Genomic DNA, 19779 nt, shown 5'->3' with positions numbered 1-19779 from the left:
GGGAAAGCTTGTGTCATTGGTCAACGAGGGAGGATGCGAAAGGAGGGGCTTTACAAAATATATGTTTAATATTATTACTCACTTTATATCACCATGGAAGACCAGGTGGTCGATTTTGCACATTTTATAACATTTATAAAATATTTAGACTTCCAGACTATCACTTTAAGGTATTCTTATGTTTATCTCATCTTAAATTCCCGTTTCAACCATGGCAACTCCAACCCAGATCCAAACTTTGATCTCCAAGTGTATCCAAAAATGTCTTTGTTTGCGCTGAATTGCCCTCTTATCTTGCACAAACGTACAGCTATGGATGTAGTCTATATTTAGCGCATGTGCAGCGGTTAAACTTTAAAGACGTCCCACCCTTTATTTGCTTCATTCCGCCCTCTGTGATTTGTTATTGTGTGGATTGGAATCAGGTAATTGAAGACTTTGATCACTGACTGATGAATGAATGGTGGTGTTGACATTAGGGCCACCCATATTCACCAGGGAGACATTAGATGCGCACATAATGGTGGTGATAGCGTGTGGGGGGGCTCGGGGGTAGAGAGAGATTGCTTATTAATGGAAGTAGGTCATTCAGCCCCTCCCATGGTTGGTGGAGAATCGGAGGGGGGTGGAGCTGTTTCACACTTTGGATTACGACCGAGAAGTTTCCCCTGGTTTGACTCATGGGGTTTACAAATGTGTGCAGCCTGCATGCTTTATTACTATACTGCAGTTATTTCATAAAAGCAGCAACTTGTTTTATTGATAAATATGGCTTAAATTAAGAGACATTAGGAAAATAAATGATGATGAGTTTCAAATCAGTTATCATTCAGAAAAATAGAAAAGCATCAAAAAAGATGGACACAATCAGAAATAAAATAAACGGCAATGGTGTAAAAAACATACGTTCATAGGGCAAAGGTTTAGCAGCATTCGCCTACAAAACTGAAGCAGTTGATCCCAGTGCTGTGCGGTCAGGGGAGGCAACATCAAATTAAATCAACTAAATTAAAAAATACAGTAAAATGTATTGTATTTTTGCTTGGGCATTTGCTTTGGATGCCTCCTGTTATGAAACGTTGGTTTCCTATCATCTGGATACAACATGTGCCTCACCAGCAACAAACCTCATGTCACTGGTTGACCCCTCCTGCGATCAGTGTTTTTGTGTCTTCAAGAGGGATAGGACAATAGTTATACTAACTTAGAGTTCAAAGTAGCCTATTTAACTAAATTAAACAGGCTACTGTTTAAATTAAACAGTAGCCAGACAGTGTGTTTTAACACACTGAGATATGTTCTTACCTGAGCTTAGCCGAGTTAATGCATAACTGTCTTTGTGCGTGCGCTCAGTCACACCAATGTTGTTAGCATTTAACCTCTAAACCAAATCTAAAAATAAATGTATATCGAGGAAATATCGAGGCTGGGAAATATCGCGATGAACGATATTATTGAAGAACATTTTTTGCTACAGTACCAAGGTACTACGTTAGAAAAATGGGCGAAAATTAAAATAAATGTACAGACGATAAATATTGAGCCCAAAAATATGTTGTTTATGTGACATTTATGGAATGATATAGTGATTATTGTGGAAGCCCTACACTCAATTTGACAGTGTAATGCAGTGAGGGCTGCACCAGCAATAACTTGGAACTTAATTCTGCTCAACTTTCTCCCATTGCAAAATGCAATAAATTATATGTGGAACTCGCTTGATGGTAATTATATTGTTAAAACAAAGGACAAAATAAGAGAACTACTGTGAAGTGATTGTAAATACCAAAGGGGCTGATATCATAAGATTGCTCTTCTCTCATTCAAACGGCTTGGATTTTGCACTTCTGCTGTATACATTTCAATGTCACTTTTGAATGAAATAAATAAATAAAATGAATGTTGAATATTCAGTTGCTTAGCACCACACTACGTGTTGTGGAGGAGAGAATGTCTAATTCAGGGATCTCCCATAGCTCTCCAGACCTTTCCAAGTAGCTCCCCAAAGGCTTCCTACATCGCTACATACGCTTGATGAGTCACATGTTTGATGTATTTTCTTCCTGATGCTGACCACAATCTACAAATATCCCTTTTTTATACACATATAGTCAAGTTAAAGGAGAAAAGGCAGTTTTTAAAATCGTTTGAAGATATCAAGTAACTTGTTAGGCAGGTGATCAATAGTGGGTGCAAGCTGAAAAATGAAATAGCTAGTTTGTTGGCATTTCTGATATATAAATAAGACAATGCTCCGTGAGTAAAAATTGTGTAAATGACTCTGTTGCAGATCCATTTTTGCACATGAGAAAACACTTGCTAAATGACCCCATAACTACAACTTCCTATTGTTTTCATCTATATACTTTATTTATGCTTTTGTTCACATTTGCTAGTCACACAAATTATCCCAAATGACACATTATTTATTCGCTGCCTTGTTTGTGTCACGCAGGCTGTCCCCGCTGCACTTCGCTGCGCTGAGTGGGAACAAGGAGCTGATTTCTGTTCTTCTGGAGGCCCAGGCAGCAGTGGACATAAAGGACAACAAAGGTAAAAAGAAAACCTCGGCAGAACAGCGTGTGAGGTGCGAAAAGAGCTGTTGACTAAGGCTGAAAATATCCAAATGAGATTGTGGTCAGTGTTGCAAATACGATTAGATTTGCAAGGTATGTTTAAAATCAAGATTCAGTGCACAGGGAAGATTGAAATATGAAATGCCATTCATTTTGCAACATGTTTGCCCCGGGTTTGCAGTTTTAGGCTTTTTAAGCTAGTTTACCCTTGAGTTGAGTTACTGTGTCCTCTAATTGTTCTCAAGTTATCCCAGTGAAACTTTTAGACACCCAGCGCAGTATAATCCTTAATGTCCCAGGGGGCCTGGCCTCGTCGAGGGGGAAGAAAGCTTGTTATGGGAATCACAATTTTTCACTCCTTAGTTTCAGGTGGACTAGAGGTATATAGTCTGCTTATAGCACATACACACAAATACAGCTATTAAATTTGAAAATTAAGCAGATTGTCCAGTAGAAGTGAAAAACTGGTACTCGACGCTAGGTGTTAGCATATAGCATGCAGCTAATGTTAGGATCACGGTTAGAATTCACCATTATTCATGTGTTTATTCATGGATATTACAACAACTTTGTCCTTTTCCTTGTCTTTGTTTAGTAGAAAATACATGTATAATTTAGCGTTTGTTATAGTAATGATAGAGATGTACATGTACGCTCTCTAGCAGCTTCGAACGTGACCATATATGACATTTGTGGCTATCCGTGTTGCTAACATTAGCATTAGTGATTGAAATGGGCTCCTTCTTTGTTTAGATCTTCGTTTTTTTTTTCTTTTTTACATTGGTTGCATCTAAAAAGTGGCAAGACGGCTCCTTTCCTTTCTCCTTTTCTCCTTTTCCTTAACCCTTGAGGAAGAGCTTCAGCTGCTCCTTCTGCCCATTCAGGACCCAGCGGCGGAAACAACCAGGAAGTGATGTCGTACAACATATGCCCCATATCCTCCTGCAATTAATTTAACAACAATTACCAGCTGGACAAATATAATATGAGTAACTGTACAAATGTCAGTACGATGTGTTAAAGAAACTCTTTATAAACGTGACTGTTCAGTTATTGCTGATATTCAACCAAATCCTGTCCTTTAGTTCACCTCAGACAGCTGCTAAGCGTCTGTTCTTCCAGGGGATCTTATGCAACGATCCAATGAGTTTCGTTCTTGTAAATTGTAAACGAAAGTGCGCAATGTTGCCATAATTTCATATAGATTTCATATAATAAACTTTCAGATGCTGTTGTGGCTCTAACACTGCATGACCTGCTTTATACTTTCATATAGTCTTGTGGGATTGTTCTTAACTTATGGGCTGATGAGGAACATCCCGAGATCCCTCTGCAAAGGAGGTATTAAAGGAAACATACAGCTCCTTCCTTCACTCCCTCCTAACTGCACTGATGCTTTTAGATGCTCCTTGTCACGGCTGACAATGACGCACAATCCGGGTCAACAATAAGGAGATGGGAGGTTCATGCTTTTTTACACGTTTTACACTTTTGTTAGTTGGAGCGAGTTGGTTTTCTGCGAAGGAGTTAACATTATACCTACAGACTTTCCGATAATTACAACCACTCAAAGTGCTATTTCGATTCACGTGAGTAATTCTGCATCCCCACTGTCCATGTGCAAAGAGCAAACATTGTGAGGGTATTGTGTGATGTAAGACGCCCCAAAGCAAAGGGGAAAGTGTCGAGAGGCGCGCTGTGATTGGCTGGCTCATATCAAGCGTTAGCGATGTGCACAGATCCCATAGAGTGTGAGCCGAATGGGAAGTGACATGATGAAATGTAGCAAAGGAAAAGTGCTAATTTGGTGTGATGCTATTATTGACCAAACCCAGATCATATTAAAGCATCAGTACTCCTAAATAATAGACGCTGGATGTTCGGTGACAGGTTCGATTCCCAGACAGCATGGGGCTGTCTGGGAATCAAACTGTCTGCAAAACGACATGAACATGAACTTCTTCCTCCATAATCTATAATTATATATTTTTTTTTATAGATTAGGCTATATGTTATGTGTTATGTTTCTTATTTTACCATAAGCCTGTGCCATGTCTTATTGAATTTAAATAATACTGTAAATATGCAGTGTTATATGTCACCCTCCAACAGAATAGAAACAGCTATTCAAGCTCTTTTATCCCGACAGCTGTCAGACTTCTAGATGACACTAGCTAGGAAGGCAGTGCTAGTTTATCTTTTTTCTCCCCTCATCTTTACTGGCTCACTTGTGTCCTGATGCACTTTCAGTTCATGATGGACAGTATGCATTGAATGTGGTGTCTCATTTTTATTGTTTATTGACCAGAGAACAGCAAACAGAACTGCCCTTTGGGATAAATACATAAATAAAGTTGTTTGATTTGATTTGGTATTAAGCTCAGAGCTAATTTCCTTCTGCATCAATTTCCATCTGCCATGTTTGACTTATGATGACGCAATATCACCCAGGAAGTACAGATCAGAGGGCAGCAGCAGCAGCAGTAGAAGAAGAAACAACAAAAGTGAAGAAAATTACGCAAACCCGCCTGAATGCTTTTTAAATAATAATAATAAAAATGCAATGGCTGCGCCATTGCGATTGACTGCGGAATTGCGGGAAGCAAATGCAGAAATTGCTTAATTTGCATAATCTATTTTGCATAAACTGGTAAAATGCATAAAATGTCATGTTGCATAAACTGTATAAACTGCATAAAGTGGTAAAATGCATGAATGGGTTAATTTGCATAAATTATGTAAATTGCATAAACGGTTTAAAATTCATAAATCCTAAATGGCATAAACTCTTAAGTTGCATAAACAGTTTAAAATGCATAAAGTGGTTAATTTGCATAAATTGTTAATATTGCATAAACTTTTATATTCCATATACTGGTCAAACTGTTGAAAGTGCTTGATTGGCAGAAGCTGCACAAATGGCTGAAAGGCCTGGAGTCTCCCCATTGGCTGGATTCCCCCATACACACTAATGCAAAAATGTCAAACTCTCGTATAAAAATACTGGAAAACAGCAGAAGGCCAATTTTTTCTCAAAACCCACAAGTTGCAGAAGCTGAACATGCACAAAGTGCAGAAATTGCATAAAATGCAGAAAAAAGTGCAGAGAAGCATGGATTTGCGGCAGCCCCATTATAAGTCAATGGGAAAAACCGTAAGTTGCAGAAGTCCCAAAAGTAATAGCACCCTTCTCCTCAACATGCGGAACATTTTGATGCATAACTTGCATAAATTGCACAAAGCATGAAGGTGCTGAAAGCTCTAGAAAATCGGGAAAAAGATGGAAGAGGAATAATAATAAAGAACATGAAAACCAATAATTGACTGCGGAAGAATTCCGCAGTCAATCAATGATAATGGCTTGCACGTGTATTGCACTTTACAAGCCTGTATTACCAAGTTTCACAAAGCTCCACACAGTCATTATTCATTCACTCCATACTCAGTGGTGGTAAGCTACTGTTGTAGCCACAGCTGCCCCTTAGGGTAGACTAGGGCTGGGCGAAGTAAAAATTCATCGAAATCGCGATCACTACTTTGGTCAATCTCAATAATTGTCCTGGGACTTTATAATCCACAGGTTTACAGCCATTTCTTTGGCACAAACATTACCTAGTCTGGAAGTTTGGACGAGACAACGGAAGACTTTTGTGCGTTAAATGAGACTTGATGAAAGTTTTGGTTTGAGCTGAAGTTTGAATTAAAGATGAATCTAATGTTATGAATCAGCAAGATGTATTTAACTTATTTTGAAAAAATAAGATCGAATCCAAAATCGAGATAGATCAATATGGGGAAAATAAGTATGATTATTTCTTTTCCTATATCGCCCAGCCCTTGGTCAGACTGACGGAAGCGAGGCCACCAGTCTGCTCCATGTCTGCATTAGTGGTAGAGGAAACCAGAGTACTCGGAGGAAACCTGGGCAGACACGGAGACCCCGTCCAGGTGGGAATCGAACCTGGGACCTTCTAGCTGTGAAGCACGAGCACTAACCACTGTACCACCGTGCCGTAAATGAGGGAACAATGTTATAACTGCATAATATACAAATACAGCAACAACAAATTACAGCTGTGGTAATCAGATTTCCTTGTGCAGTAAACTTCATAAACATAAACATTTGTTAGAGAAACCCAGACCATGTGTGCTTCTGTGTTTCTAAATATAGTGCATTTTCCCCCAGCGCAAATCAGTAAATTAGCTCAGTATTAGCTTGGGCAGTCCGCCTCGTTCATGTCTCATTATGAACTTGAACGCTTCTGTTTAACTTGTTTCTAGCTCTGTGAGAGCTAGAAATGAGTACTGTATAGGCAACAGCTGAGAGATTTTACTACTACCTCAGACCTCAGTAATTCAGTGCTGCTTTCAAAACTGATCATTCTGTTTAGCCCTCTTTCCCCTGTTGTATCTCAGTGGATCTGGTGTATCAGCAGTATTTCGTTTTACAGAGGACAGAGCAGGGGAGTAACATTTGGCAAATTTGTGGTGTCCATCTGCCAGTGTCCAAATGCTGCTTTCTAACCTTGACAACTCAGACGCAGTGGGGGGATATTGTACTACAGCGTAGCATACAGCCTTCATCAATAATATATTGTGCTTATTATGTGCATTGTTGTTTATGTTAACGCAGTCGCCATTATCCACAAATTAAGAAGAAAACCATCTGTGAAACATCGTTTTCCCGCTCTAGCCCTTCCCAATCGTTTTTTTGCAACTCAAGCATGGCTTGTCAGATTGATGCAAGCTCAAAAAATGTGGGGCAGGTAGAAAACATGAGAATGAAAACAATTCCACATTTCCGTGATCCACCACTGCGGCAGAATAATAATAGCCTGTTGTGGTGTAACAGTTGTACAGTCTTTTAAAATGACAGATGTCAACATGATTCAATGTCACAAACCTTTCAGCAGTCCCTGATTCTACACACACTTCATAATGCGTTTAGCTGCGTCGTAATGTTTTCCTGACCCAAAACATACCTGGAGTTGTGCTTTGTTTCATTCATGCATGCCTGAGTAATCCTGGATATGTAGGTCATCCCCCTCACCGCATCCAACAAAAAGAAGCACTCTGTCCCATCTTGTGCCATTAACAGTTCGGTAGGCGCTCTTATGTGTTCTTAAATCCCTTTCAGCGGTCAGATTGTCTTTACTGAGATGCATTTGACCCTAGTAAACTGTTCCTGGTTGATTCCTTGTTTAGATCAATCTGATTTTAAGAGTGAGCTGTAGAGGTACGACTGAGGCTAATCAACGATGTGGTGTCAATTGCTAATGCTAAAAAACAACATAAAAATGGCAAAATGATCACATAACATAAAATTTCAGTTGAATGTAATCAAAAGGAAGTACTTAATTAGTTCCAAAGCAGCTGTTTAGCTTCTCTATTTATTTCTTTTCAACTCTTGATATTATAAGTCTATGGGGGGGACAGGGTCTCTAGATATTTTCAATTAATTGTATGTTATCATTGTATGTTATCTCCAGAGGCTTTATCCTCTCAATATACTTAATTTCTATGGCTGATTAAAAAAAATATCTAACCAATTTGAACAACATTGAAATAAAAATGTTAGAATTATTGATTCATTAATCAGTTCTGCTCTGTAAATAGACAACCTGTGCTCATGTTTTAACATTTTCAAGAGCAATGACTGCATATGTCCGGACCCTGGACATATGTCGAAAGTTACCAAAGAAAATTTTGCAGACCTCGAATTAATTTACCCCGATCTAAATAATACGCACATTTATAAACTCATACCTCTATTATTATATATCTGGTATACATGTATATACTGAACTCTGAATTCAATCAATATATAATTGAAAAGCAACTTCCGTGGCAGAATGTTCTTGCTTTTATTCTTTATTGCAGTCAGTCCTATTTGCCCTGAAGCGTCACACAGCTCCCCAAAGGTTTTCTACATTTCATGATGAGTCATTACATAAAACAGACATCTAGTACCTGTTATAGTCTAGAAATGCTGAAAATACAGACAGTTTCTTTCAGCTTTCCTCCTGTTCAGACATGGATGCTTTACTTGGGGCCACAATTTGGGAAAGTTTGGCCCCTGGACTTTGGAAGGAGAAGAAAATCGGCCTCCAAGCTTCTACCTCTGTAATACAAAACGGAAACTATAGACTTTTTCTGTAATTGTGTTTAAATTAGAGCTGGGACTTTTTTTTACATGAATTCCGATTAATGAATTACATAAGGTTTAATGCGATTAAAAATATTAATCGAAATTAATCACACTTTACTTTAGCGACACAGGCACTTTATCAGTTTCCTTTTTCCTGCAAGGTGTTGCTTAGGGACGAACATGCCGTCAAACTATTTTACTTTCAAACTTGTCTATTCACACAGTTAAATCCACCTGCTTTTGTGTGTGCCTCACATCTCCACGAGAATAAGTTCAAATGCACTGTAAAAAAAAATGACAAAGAAGCATGTAGAATATTGTAAATTAGTGGGTCAGGGAGCATGTGGATCGGCCACCACAGAGTCCACCCAGTCTCCATGTTTCTTTTCACCATAACTGTAGCCGTCAAACTTCACATGCCGGCATCCATGGTCACATATCAGTCAGAATCTCGGCGGAAGAAAAACCCAAAGTCGATTGTTTGAGCGACAAACAACAGACAACTGCGCTGGGAGAGGCGAGCACAGATTTCTCTCGGCAAATATCTGGCCGTGTGGCAGCTTCCAGCGAGGGGCGGAGGGAGGGAGGGAGGGAGGGAGGGAGGTGAGGGGCAGATGGGGCTGTAATCCCTGCAGGATGTAGGCTCACATTGGCAGGCACAGGCTCATAACCAGCCCCGTGTCTAAATATACAGGCGACGGCGGCCATATTTGCCAGGTGGACCTCATCTGCTCAGGACGGGGGGGAACCTGCACTCGGGAGACAGGTCAAACGGAGGATTAATGGCCTTAAGCTGCACTAACAACAAAAAAAGAGAAGAAAAGTGCCGACGCTGTTTTGGAGGAAACATATATTTGCAGGATATTTTATAAAGTAGGATTTTTTTTGTTAATAGTCCATTAACACACAGTTAATTCTTCAGCATAAGGACGGGCATTCAACATAGGAGAAAATTCTTTTAGAATGCCAAGTCAACCCATACACTGCTGTTATGCAAGTATCGCACTTTCTTCAGGAGGCACAAGTGTGATAAATATCAGCAGTTATCTAACAGCTTTCATATTAAAGGCAATCCAAGGATCATGGGTCTGCGCTCCAGCTTGGTACTATTCAAGAGGTGCCAAAGTTTAGGCACCCCCAATCTAAATTTCTATTAATAAGAATTGTGAACGTTACAGATGAGACATTCCCATACATTTCACTCAATCATTTCCATCTTTTTCCATTTTCAAAATAACATTAAAGTAAAAAAAGCCACAGCAAAGGTTTGGGCCCCTGCAGAGTTAATACCTCCACTTTCCTGCCACCGCTTTTCCTCGGCAGACGAGAGTTTTTCAATTCAAGTTTGAGAGATTTTGCCCTTTCTTCAGTGAAGAGATTTCTGGTCCACATAGTACGCGCTGCTCTTTGGAGGTCTATCCACAGATCTTCAACGAGGTTTATGTCAGGACACTGTGAAAGCCTTGGGAAAACCTCCAGACTGCACGTCTTGATGTAATCCATTACCCATATGTAGATGCCGCGTGCTTTTTAACTGCATCTTTTTCACAGATGGCTTTACATGATCCCTCAGAATTTGTTGGAAATGAATTGTATCCATTCTTTGTTCTATCCATGAAATGCAATACAACATTTAAGAATAAGACATAGCATTTAAAGACCGTCTGATGCATTTTGGAGACAAAAAATAGAGGTCAAAATAGAACTTTCTGGGCGGCTACCTCAGAGCCATATTGGGTGGCTTTTATTAAATGAAGTATATCAAATTTCAGTATTGTCCTCACACTTTTCTGTGGATGTAAACATTGATCATAGGGCTTACTATCAAAGTAATTTACCAGCATCATTTTTGGCCATGATCCACTGAGAATTGCCCAGCGTCCCATCCTTCTGCGTGCCGATCCACCCGTAGCTCTTCTGATCTGTGATGAGCACTTCCTCACATGCACATTTGAGTGCGTTTGGCAGCTGCCGCCCTCCTCTGAGTCAGGCGTCTCGATGCCACTTAATCCCCGAAGTCCCCGGCATTCATATCCATTCTGTGGCTCATCATCGCTGCCATCACGACTGACAGTCCTTGGACACTGCCATCCGAAAACATGCCCCCTTTTCCTGAACATCGCCTCTCCCTCAAGTGCTGTTCAGTGGGTGCTGGATCACGGCGCTAACTCTGCAACGCCCTTTTTCTGCTTCTTGTTTGCTCGCGCGACATTTCCTTGCCGCTGTGCATTGTAGTGAGAGGTCCCGTATGGAGAATTCACAATTGTATCACAGCTCAAATCGAAATGGCAGTTTGAATGGCAGTGAATCACAACGAGTAAGTTATTTAGACAGTGCAATATCCCTTGCAATAGCCTGTTTCCATGCTGGCAGAGGTTGTCAGTAACTATATACATTTACCTGAGTACTGTGCATCAAGTTTTAGAAAATCCATAGTTTACTTTGACATAAAACTCCCTGAATACTTTAATTTGTCCAGTTTAAAAGCCTTGTACTGACCGCTCCAAAGCAGTAGGTGACGGTGTGCAGATGTACCATCACTGACTCAACAACAAGGAAGAAGCCCCCACTACGTTGCCTTACAGACGGCGAACCTGTATTTAAGCTGCAGCAAATACTTTCGTATGTTAAAGCGATAGTCTGGAAGATGGCAAAGTGAGGGAGAGAGTGAGAGTGAAATTTGAAAGTAAACAATCAAGTTCCTCCCCGCCTTATTGGACCAGAAAGCCACTCCCAGTTTGCCAAACGAGGAGAGCAAGAGCAAACTTTCAGAAGTAGACGACCAAGCTCCCTCCCCCTTCGCTCCCGATCAATCCTGATTGGCGGCTCACAAGAAAGCTCGTCTCATTGGTCAAAGTGATAGCCCGGAGATTCTGATTAGTTGCAGAAATCAGCAAAGGGAGGGATATGAATTTAACAATACTCACATTACGTCAAATTGCAGGCCCAGACATTCAATTATACACAATCTAATAATAAAAGTAAAGCATTAAAACTTACAGACCATCACTTTAAGTAAAAATTGAACTGAGCACTTTGAATAGAGTAATATGTTTGACCAGTATTTGTACTTTTACTCAAGTACAATGAAATTAAATCAAGCACTTTGACCACCTTTGTTAATTATAGGTTAACAGCAGCTTTTTTCGTTCATGCATATTGTATATAATGAGTGGTTCCTGATGTATTGCACTGACTGTTTCACCTCGCCAATGTGTACACAGCACTCTATGCTAATGGACGATGCATTTAAAAGGTTCAGCACCTCTTTTATTGATGAAACAGGACAAGCACAATGGGATTAACAGCCCTGTGCGTATGGATTTCTCTCTCAAATACATTAACTGGGTGGTCATCACATTGTTTATTATATTTTGCTCAGCATAATTAGGTGGTAAAAAGGCAGAACGTCTTTATACCCGCCGTTTAAATTGCTAGCTGCTGCAACCAAAATAGTTTCTAGCTCTCATAATAGTGATAGGATTTATATGAGTCTTTACTGGGAGCCAAGTCAAACCGGTCAGAAAACTCATATTATCTGAGACGAGATCGCTAACAGGCACACCTTTTGATTGAAATCATCCAAAAGTTCAACGGGACTGACTTTTACACGTTGAAAGAGTGTGTGTGTGAATGAAATATTGTGCCATAATGAATAAAAAGAGACTATAACTGTCTGACAAATCATTTTTAAAGCAACAAGCCTTTACTTTGTTGCTTGCTCTGTTCCTGGGCTGATTCTTGAGTTTGTTCAGGGCAGTGTAAACTAACCTTAACCCAAACTAGCAGATTTGTCTAAAAAAAAAAATAAACATTGTGAATCAAATGTGTTTCCAGCCTAAAGTCTACGTACTGTATCTCCTGTCTGTGTGTCGTAGGGATGAGGCCCCTGCACTACGCGGCCTGGCAGGGGAAGACGGAGCCCATGAAGATGCTGCTGAAGGCGGGCTCCTCTGTCAACGGGCCGTCCGAGGAAGGCCAGATCCCCCTGCACCTCTCCTCCCAGCACGGACACTATGACGGGGTAACTAACTGGCTGACTTCATAGAGGGCGTGTTCGTGTTTATAGGTCTGCTGGGCCTTGGTTCGTCGACGTTGGATAAAACAAGGAAGAGACCCTCAAAAGTGGTTAGATCCCTGGGCTGGACGGGCCCTTCTCCGGTTTCCCCTTCCACTAAAAATACGTGCAAATGGTTCCCCACTCGGGTCTGGACTCCCTGAAAAAAGAGGTTCTTTATCTCAGTGTAACTATCCTGGTGAAATAATGGTCCAATAAAAAAGATTAAAAAAAGGTCAGTGATTGTTGCTTTAGTCAAACAGTCAGGAGGAAGTGACCCTGGTTGCTCATAAAACGTCGACTTATTTGAGTCATGTCCAGCAGTTTCGACTTATCGCACTTTGTAACTGGTATAAAGTTAATTTGTACATCCCAAATTATACACAAGGTCATTCAAAGTGCTACAAGGCTACATGCAATTACAAGAGGGCAGATGAAATGAATCAATAAAACACAGATGCATTAAAAGATAAAATATTTTCATACGTCAAATGCACAGAAAAATAGAACTGTTTTCAACATCTTTGTACACATTAACTGCATCAAACAGAAACGCAGCCTCACCGTGTTTAGTCCTGACTCTGGGACCAGCAGGAGACCTGGAGCGGTGTACTTTGGGGCTAGACCGTGAACAGACTTGAACACAAGCAGAGCTATATAAAGGAATAAAGTTCAACTTGAAAGTGACTTCTTTCACTATAGTAATAAAAAGTGGTGGCGTTATTCTGTCAGACAGGCACATTTATCGTCATTTGAGGGAACTTTAAGCCGCAAAATGAAAATGTCAATCCTATAGCAATCAAACAAAGAAAACAAAGATAAAGTTGAATGTTTTGGGGATTGTCTATTTGGATATTTATTTCAAAAACAGTGAGTTAAATAGGCCTCTGCCATCCATCTAAAATGATCACATTTCCCTGTAGTTTTTTCTTAAAATTATCCGCTCAATATAATGGCAAGTTGCTGACGACATTGTGGACCTTTTCTTCCATTTACAGTGACAGCCACTTGTGTTCACGTGTTAGGCGTGTTCGTCACCACACTTGCCCTTGTTTAGTGTCAGTACAGTATGTTTTGCCGTGTACAGTGATGTGTGTGTGGGGGGGTCTTAGTCATGCATGTCGAGTTGGATCCTGTTAGCAGCTGTGAAATTGGCTTGGCACCAGTTCAGTGTGTCATGTGTCGTTGGTCTGTGTGTTTCAGACCGAGATGCTGCTGCAACACCAGTCCAACCCCTGTATCTCCGACGCAGCCGGGAAGACCCCTCTGGACCTGGCCTGTGAATTCGGACGTGTGGGAGTGAGTATGTTCATTTTGGCGTCAGGAAGGACAGCTTCACCAAACTTGTTCTGATCCAGTCTCTGAGTGCCTGTATGTTCGCTCTGTTCCTCTGGTCATTGGAGCCCTCAAAAACATGAAGTTTGCCCTCTACTGGCGTTTTGAATAACATTGTTTTAAAACGTTGTCAAACTTTGGGTTATTACTACAAAGAAATACCATGGGGGAGGTTTAAGGGTGAAAATATGTGAGCAAAGCATTTTATAGGCCTTGTTTTAGCTCATACTCTTGAATTCTAATGTTCCCTCCCTTGTAGTAAGGCTGCATATTCAGCCCATCTCCTCTTAAAACACTGGCACCCCACTTTCCCATGTCATTAGGTCTCTCGTTCATATGCCTTTGCTGGAATTCTTTCAGTACTCTGATTGCCTTCACTGCAAAGAATGTCTTGCAAATGTCTCGTAGTTACATTTTGTATGAACAAGCTGAATTGGGAAAGAACTTCAACCATACATACTATACAGTGTGTGCAATATTAAAAAAAATGAAATACCAACGCTTATGGGTTCAAAAGTTGTCTAAAGCACCTGAAATTTGTTCTTAATATTTATATTAAAGGAGAATGATTTAAGTGAGCGTAGGATGGCATAATATTGTTATACAGCATCATCAGTATTCAAGTATGCATGTGTATAAATAGTTGCCAGACGAAGTTTAAATTATTGCAAGATGCACAGCTGCAAACATTTTGCCACTGAAATCTCTGTGAGCAACACAAGGCGACAGTGGCTCAGGTGGAGGAGCAGTGGTGCTCAGTGCCTATAAATGGACTGTGTTGACTACTGTGTGTTTGGTGATGATGAGAAGTGCACAAGTAGCTTACTACCACCCCAGTGTGACTAAGGAACCTAAATGAGTGCATCAAACTGTAAACTTTTCTAGAAAAAGTACTGACTGCTATTAAACAAGAATGCTCAAATATGATCAGTTCAGTTCAATCAATTGAAAACCCACAGAAGATTTGCTATTGAAAAGAAGAATATTATTAAAAACATCTTTGTCAAAAATATGTATATGTATCGATAGTCAAATGCTGGAAGTGTGCGTTCAAAGTATCATTTGACAATTTGTGACTTTTCAGGTTGTCCAGCTGCTGCTCAGTAGTAACATGTGTGCCACCATGTTGGAGCCCAAGCCCTCCGACCCTAACGGAGTGTCACCTTTGCACCTGGCTGCCAAGAACGGCCACATCGAAGTCATCAAGTCTGTACTGCTTTTTGTAGTAACTCATTCATATATCGATGTGCAGAGTGGCAGGCGTTTTCACTTGTATTGCTTTACTTGTATTCTGTATATTAGTTTAGCAGTACATATATCAGTCTACTTCAGTTTAATGGTCCAGAGAAGACTCAACAAATCTGACCTGGACTTAGCTGAATTGAAGACTGTAAACTGAATTTGCATGTTAACCTCTTAACTCCCGCCTGAACCGAGAGCATTTTCTCCAGTTCAGCTTTACCCAAATCCTGTAGGCCAGTGTAGCACCTCATTTGAAAGCTAAGATCTACAAAACTCATCTAAATGGATCTTTTTCCGCACATCATCAGATTTTTTTTCCATCTTTTTTGGGGGAGGGTATTCAACTCATTTTTGTAACGTTTTTGTAATTTTTTGTCATTTTTTTTTGTCACATTTTTGTCACATTATTTGTCTTTTTTTTGGTCAATTTTTGGTCTTTTTTTTTTTGGTCTTTTTTGGCTTTTTTTGGTCACGTTTTAGTCAATTTTTGGGCCTTTTTGGGGGTTTTTTTGGGTAATTTTTTGTCACATTTTTGTCATTTTTTGGCACTTTATTGTCAAAGTTTTCTCACTTTTTTGTCACATCTTCATCATTGTTTTCGTCTCCGTTCTGTCGCTATTTTCACACCTTTTTTTCCAGAAGCTTTTGGATTGGGGTAAAGCCAAACTGGAGAAAATGTGCTCGGTTCAGGCGGGAGTTAAGGGGTTAAAGCGATGCAACACAATACAAGCGCAATTTATTTATTTATTTGGTTCTTCTTCTTTAAATGTCCACATAAATCTATTCATTCTTATTCTGTTTTTTCTGTTCAGGCTGCTAATCCAAGCTGGCATCGACATCAACAGACAGTCCGAGTCCGGCACAGCGCTGCACCAGGCTGCCCTCTGTGGGAAGACGGAGGTAGTGCGGCTGCTGCTGGATGTAAGTCTCGTCCTATATGAAACTGTTTTAGGAGGGGGGGGGGGGAATACAAAGACTTGAAATGTTTAAATTTAGATCACGGCGAGGCAAAGGGAAACCGAATGAATAATAGCAGATATCCTGTTTGGCTGAACTTCCCCAGCCGTGATTGGCAAGGCGGAAATGTTTGCGCGGAGATAATCCCAAAGCACATAGATTTAGTGCGGTGGGGGGATGCTGGGTTTTCTAAATATGTCACACTGCTGCGCATTTGGAGATGAATTTTTCAGCGCGGGTAAATGTCATACACATTTAATGAAGGCTGAGTAGTAGATGTAAGCAGTCAGTGCGAAAGAAAACAAGATAAAGGGAGGGTTCGACTTGTCAGTGGAGTTTGGAAAAGGTCACGTTTGGAAAAAGTCGCAATCAGTTGTTTGCAAGTGATGCCAACAGCCTGTGAAAATGTATATATGTTTTTTAAGCAATAGCAGTGATTGAGAGGTGAATTGACCAATAGCCAATTCAAGTACAAAGAAATGAAAAAGAAGTCATAATGAAATTCACTCTAAAGGCTGAGAAATAGCGCCATCTTCTGGCAAATCAACCGGCGAAGCACTAAACTCTAGTCAGAGAAATGAAAAAAGTTTGTTCTGAATGTTGCTCTTAAATATGCATTATGATTCAGAGCGAACGTATACCTCTACTCACCTCTGTCTGATTTACAGTGCTTAGTCTGCTTCTAGTTTGTGTGATTTTTATTAGTTCTTTTTCATTTATCTGTCCTTGCATAAGCCGCCATGTTTGTTTTGATATGGATGGACCATGCGCTTCTCAAGTGTCAATCATGGCCATCGGAAATCATAGAAAGCCCAGAATTACCGTCAGCTATCTGAGCTTGTTCCTACCAAATACGTACTTCTGTTCGTCAACGGTTTATCAGACCTGTTTCAATTTAGTTTTTCTCCCTATGCAAATGAATAGTGATAAAATATGACATGTTCGTTTCATGGCATTTGCATAGTTACAACATATTATCAGACGATGTTTAGTGGCCTTTGGATGTGTATCTGACCAATAAATAGAAGAAACTTGATTGAATATGAGCTAGCATTTAGCTCAGAGGCCACTTTTGCACACAAATTGATGGTTGACAACAGCTGAAAACATCTGGATCATTCTTAATTTGTGATGTTTGATGGCTAATGCTAAGGGCTATAGGAAAAATGCACTGAGCAGCCTCTGAAACGTCCAAAAGTAGCTTCTCCTTTTTATTTCTATGATACGCTGAAATAACACTCACTTACATCTATAGCATTGGGAAAAGTGTGTAGTTTTACTGCCCACGCTTGATGATAATAGTGATGGTCAGAGCGTGTCATTACTTTACTCCTATATCTGGAGAGAGATTGTATAACTCGGGCAAGGACTTAGTAATGGATATGACAAATACTTTGTTTAGTATTAGTCATATTGTGCTGCTTCACTGCTACAAGTTTGCGTACGGTCTTGTATGGAGCTCTTTGACTGAAAAGGAATAAAAGCAATTCAGAATATTTGTGTCCTTTTTTCCGGTTCAGTTTTCATAAAAAATATCCATAGATTTCAGTTTTAGTGCGCATTCCTTTACCCCATGACTGTTTTTTCTCCTGATTTGCCTGTACTTTTGTGTGTCCAGAGCGGCATCAGCGCGGGAGTGCGGAACACGCTGAGCCAGACGGCGCTGGACATAGTGAATCAGTTCACGACCACACAGGCCAGCCGCGAGATCAAACAGCTGCTGCGAGGTACACAGCGCTCACACGCCACAGAGCGCCCCCGCTAAAGGTCACAGGGCCATCAATATTAATGCACAGGCTGCCATTCATTTAACATGTGGACCGGGAAACTATCTTGGGCCTAGAAGTGCTTTGGTGGCACTTAAGGTAACTGGAAGTAGGGTTTGTAGAATTAGTATTCTTTATATATTTTGTATCTTTTTGGACAAATTCATCCTACAATTACAATCTGGGGAATAGGAAATGTAATATATTTGTTTTAATTCAAATCTACCTCGCTTTTAACCCTTTGCAGGCTTACTCTACACCAATATATCTACAGTACCAATTATACCACTCCATTGTCCTCTGTATTTTTGTCTATTTAACCACAAAGAAATACTATTCAGCAAAATCATCCCATCCCTTTCTTCTTCCCCTACTAGATTTCACAGTCCATAAATTAAGACACCGCGGGACAAATGTGTGGGCGAAGAAATAAATTAATCGTGAAAAAAGAAACGCCTTTATATTGTATTTCAGTGTGGCTTGTTTTTCTGTGGTGCATTTTTTCGACATTTCGGTATTTTCCTCTGCTGCGCTTTGATCACGGCTTTGACACCTCCATTCCTCGCAGATGCTTCGGCGGCCATGCAGGTGCGGGCGCTGAAGGATTACTGCAACAACTATGACCTGACCAGCCTGAACATCAAAGCAGGAGACATTATCACGGTACGCTCACGTGGGCTCCATGTCCCCACAGCACAATGCCCAGGATGAGCTGTCACGGCCCCAAGCGGGTTTCTGCACACGCGGCCCCCGTATAGGCGCAGACAGTTGTGGGGAAAAGCACTTTTCATGACTTTTCTGAGGATAAAAGGTCATTGCCTGAACGGAGAATGCTTTTCCTGTGGGGTAAGAGTTGCAAACAGGAGGGACAGGGACAGACTGTGTGATGAATAGTGTATTGGATGGAATAAACCTCGGTGGACAGATGGGTTTGGGTGGTGAGCAATGATGATGAAGTGATGTGGAATTGTTTGACCAGTGGTTCCCAAACTGGGGTTCAAGGCCCTCTGGGAGGACTGATGACTTATGAGTGAAAATGTCAGGTATTGTTTTGAATCAAGTGAATTCTTAACATTGAGGGCATCGTTGGTTCTGTAAGGCCGTGGTTCCCAACCTTTATTGTCTTGTGTACCCCTTGGGCCTTTCAATGGTCGTCCGTGTACCCCCTACCTCAGGGGTTTTGCAGTTTATTTAGAAAGGAATTACTTAAAAATGGTATTTGTAAGAAAAAGGACAATGTTGCGGTCAAAATAAACCTAAAATTCTCCCATGGCAACACATTTTGCTGAAAAATATAGCTTTTCCTATAAAAATTATGTTAAATTTCCCCCTTTTTTCAATCTGAAATAGTTTCAGGTCGAGGTCCTCGAGTACCCCCAGGGGTCCCCGTACCCCTGGTTGGGAAACACTGCTGTAAGGAAGCCGCAACACTTTGAGAATGGCTGTATTAGACAAATACCCCCTTCCCAGTAGTACTTCCTTGGCTCTACTCACACAATCACCCGGCTTTTGTGTTCGTGGTGCAAACAGCTCGGACCAGGCACTTTTTTTGAGTTTGCTTCACGGGCTGCACAATGCACTGCTGAATTGTCGCTCTGAAGTAAAAAAAAAAAAGAAAAGAAAGGAGCCTAAAAATATTCCCCTCAGTGATCTTGGAACTGATGGAGAGGCTGAGAGGGCTGATATTTCTGCCGCTGC

General features: G+C 40.6%; 1 protein-coding gene across 2 annotated transcripts in view; it reads left to right on the top strand.

Moving 5' to 3' along the window:
* LOC306961435 (uncharacterized protein) overlaps positions 1–19779 on the top strand; it is a 64354-nt gene that overhangs the window by 27618 nt on the left and 16957 nt on the right. For both annotated transcript variants that reach the window (XM_079554177.1, XM_079554176.1), the window contains exons 3-9: positions 2456–2553; positions 12603–12748; positions 13985–14080; positions 15201–15322; positions 16171–16279; positions 17934–18042; positions 18650–18744. In XM_079554177.1, the coding sequence (XP_079410303.1) occupies positions 2456–2553; positions 12603–12748; positions 13985–14080; positions 15201–15322; positions 16171–16279; positions 17934–18042; positions 18650–18744 (775 nt within the window). The remainder of the gene's footprint in view (positions 1–2455; positions 2554–12602; positions 12749–13984; positions 14081–15200; positions 15323–16170; positions 16280–17933; positions 18043–18649; positions 18745–19779) is intronic.

The sequence above is a fragment of the Gobius niger genome (genome assembly GCF_951799975.1).
Source record: "Gobius niger genome assembly, chromosome: 3".
Lineage (NCBI taxonomy): Eukaryota > Metazoa > Chordata > Actinopteri > Gobiiformes > Gobiidae > Gobius > Gobius niger.
This window is presented reverse-complemented; position numbering and strand designations above follow the sequence as displayed.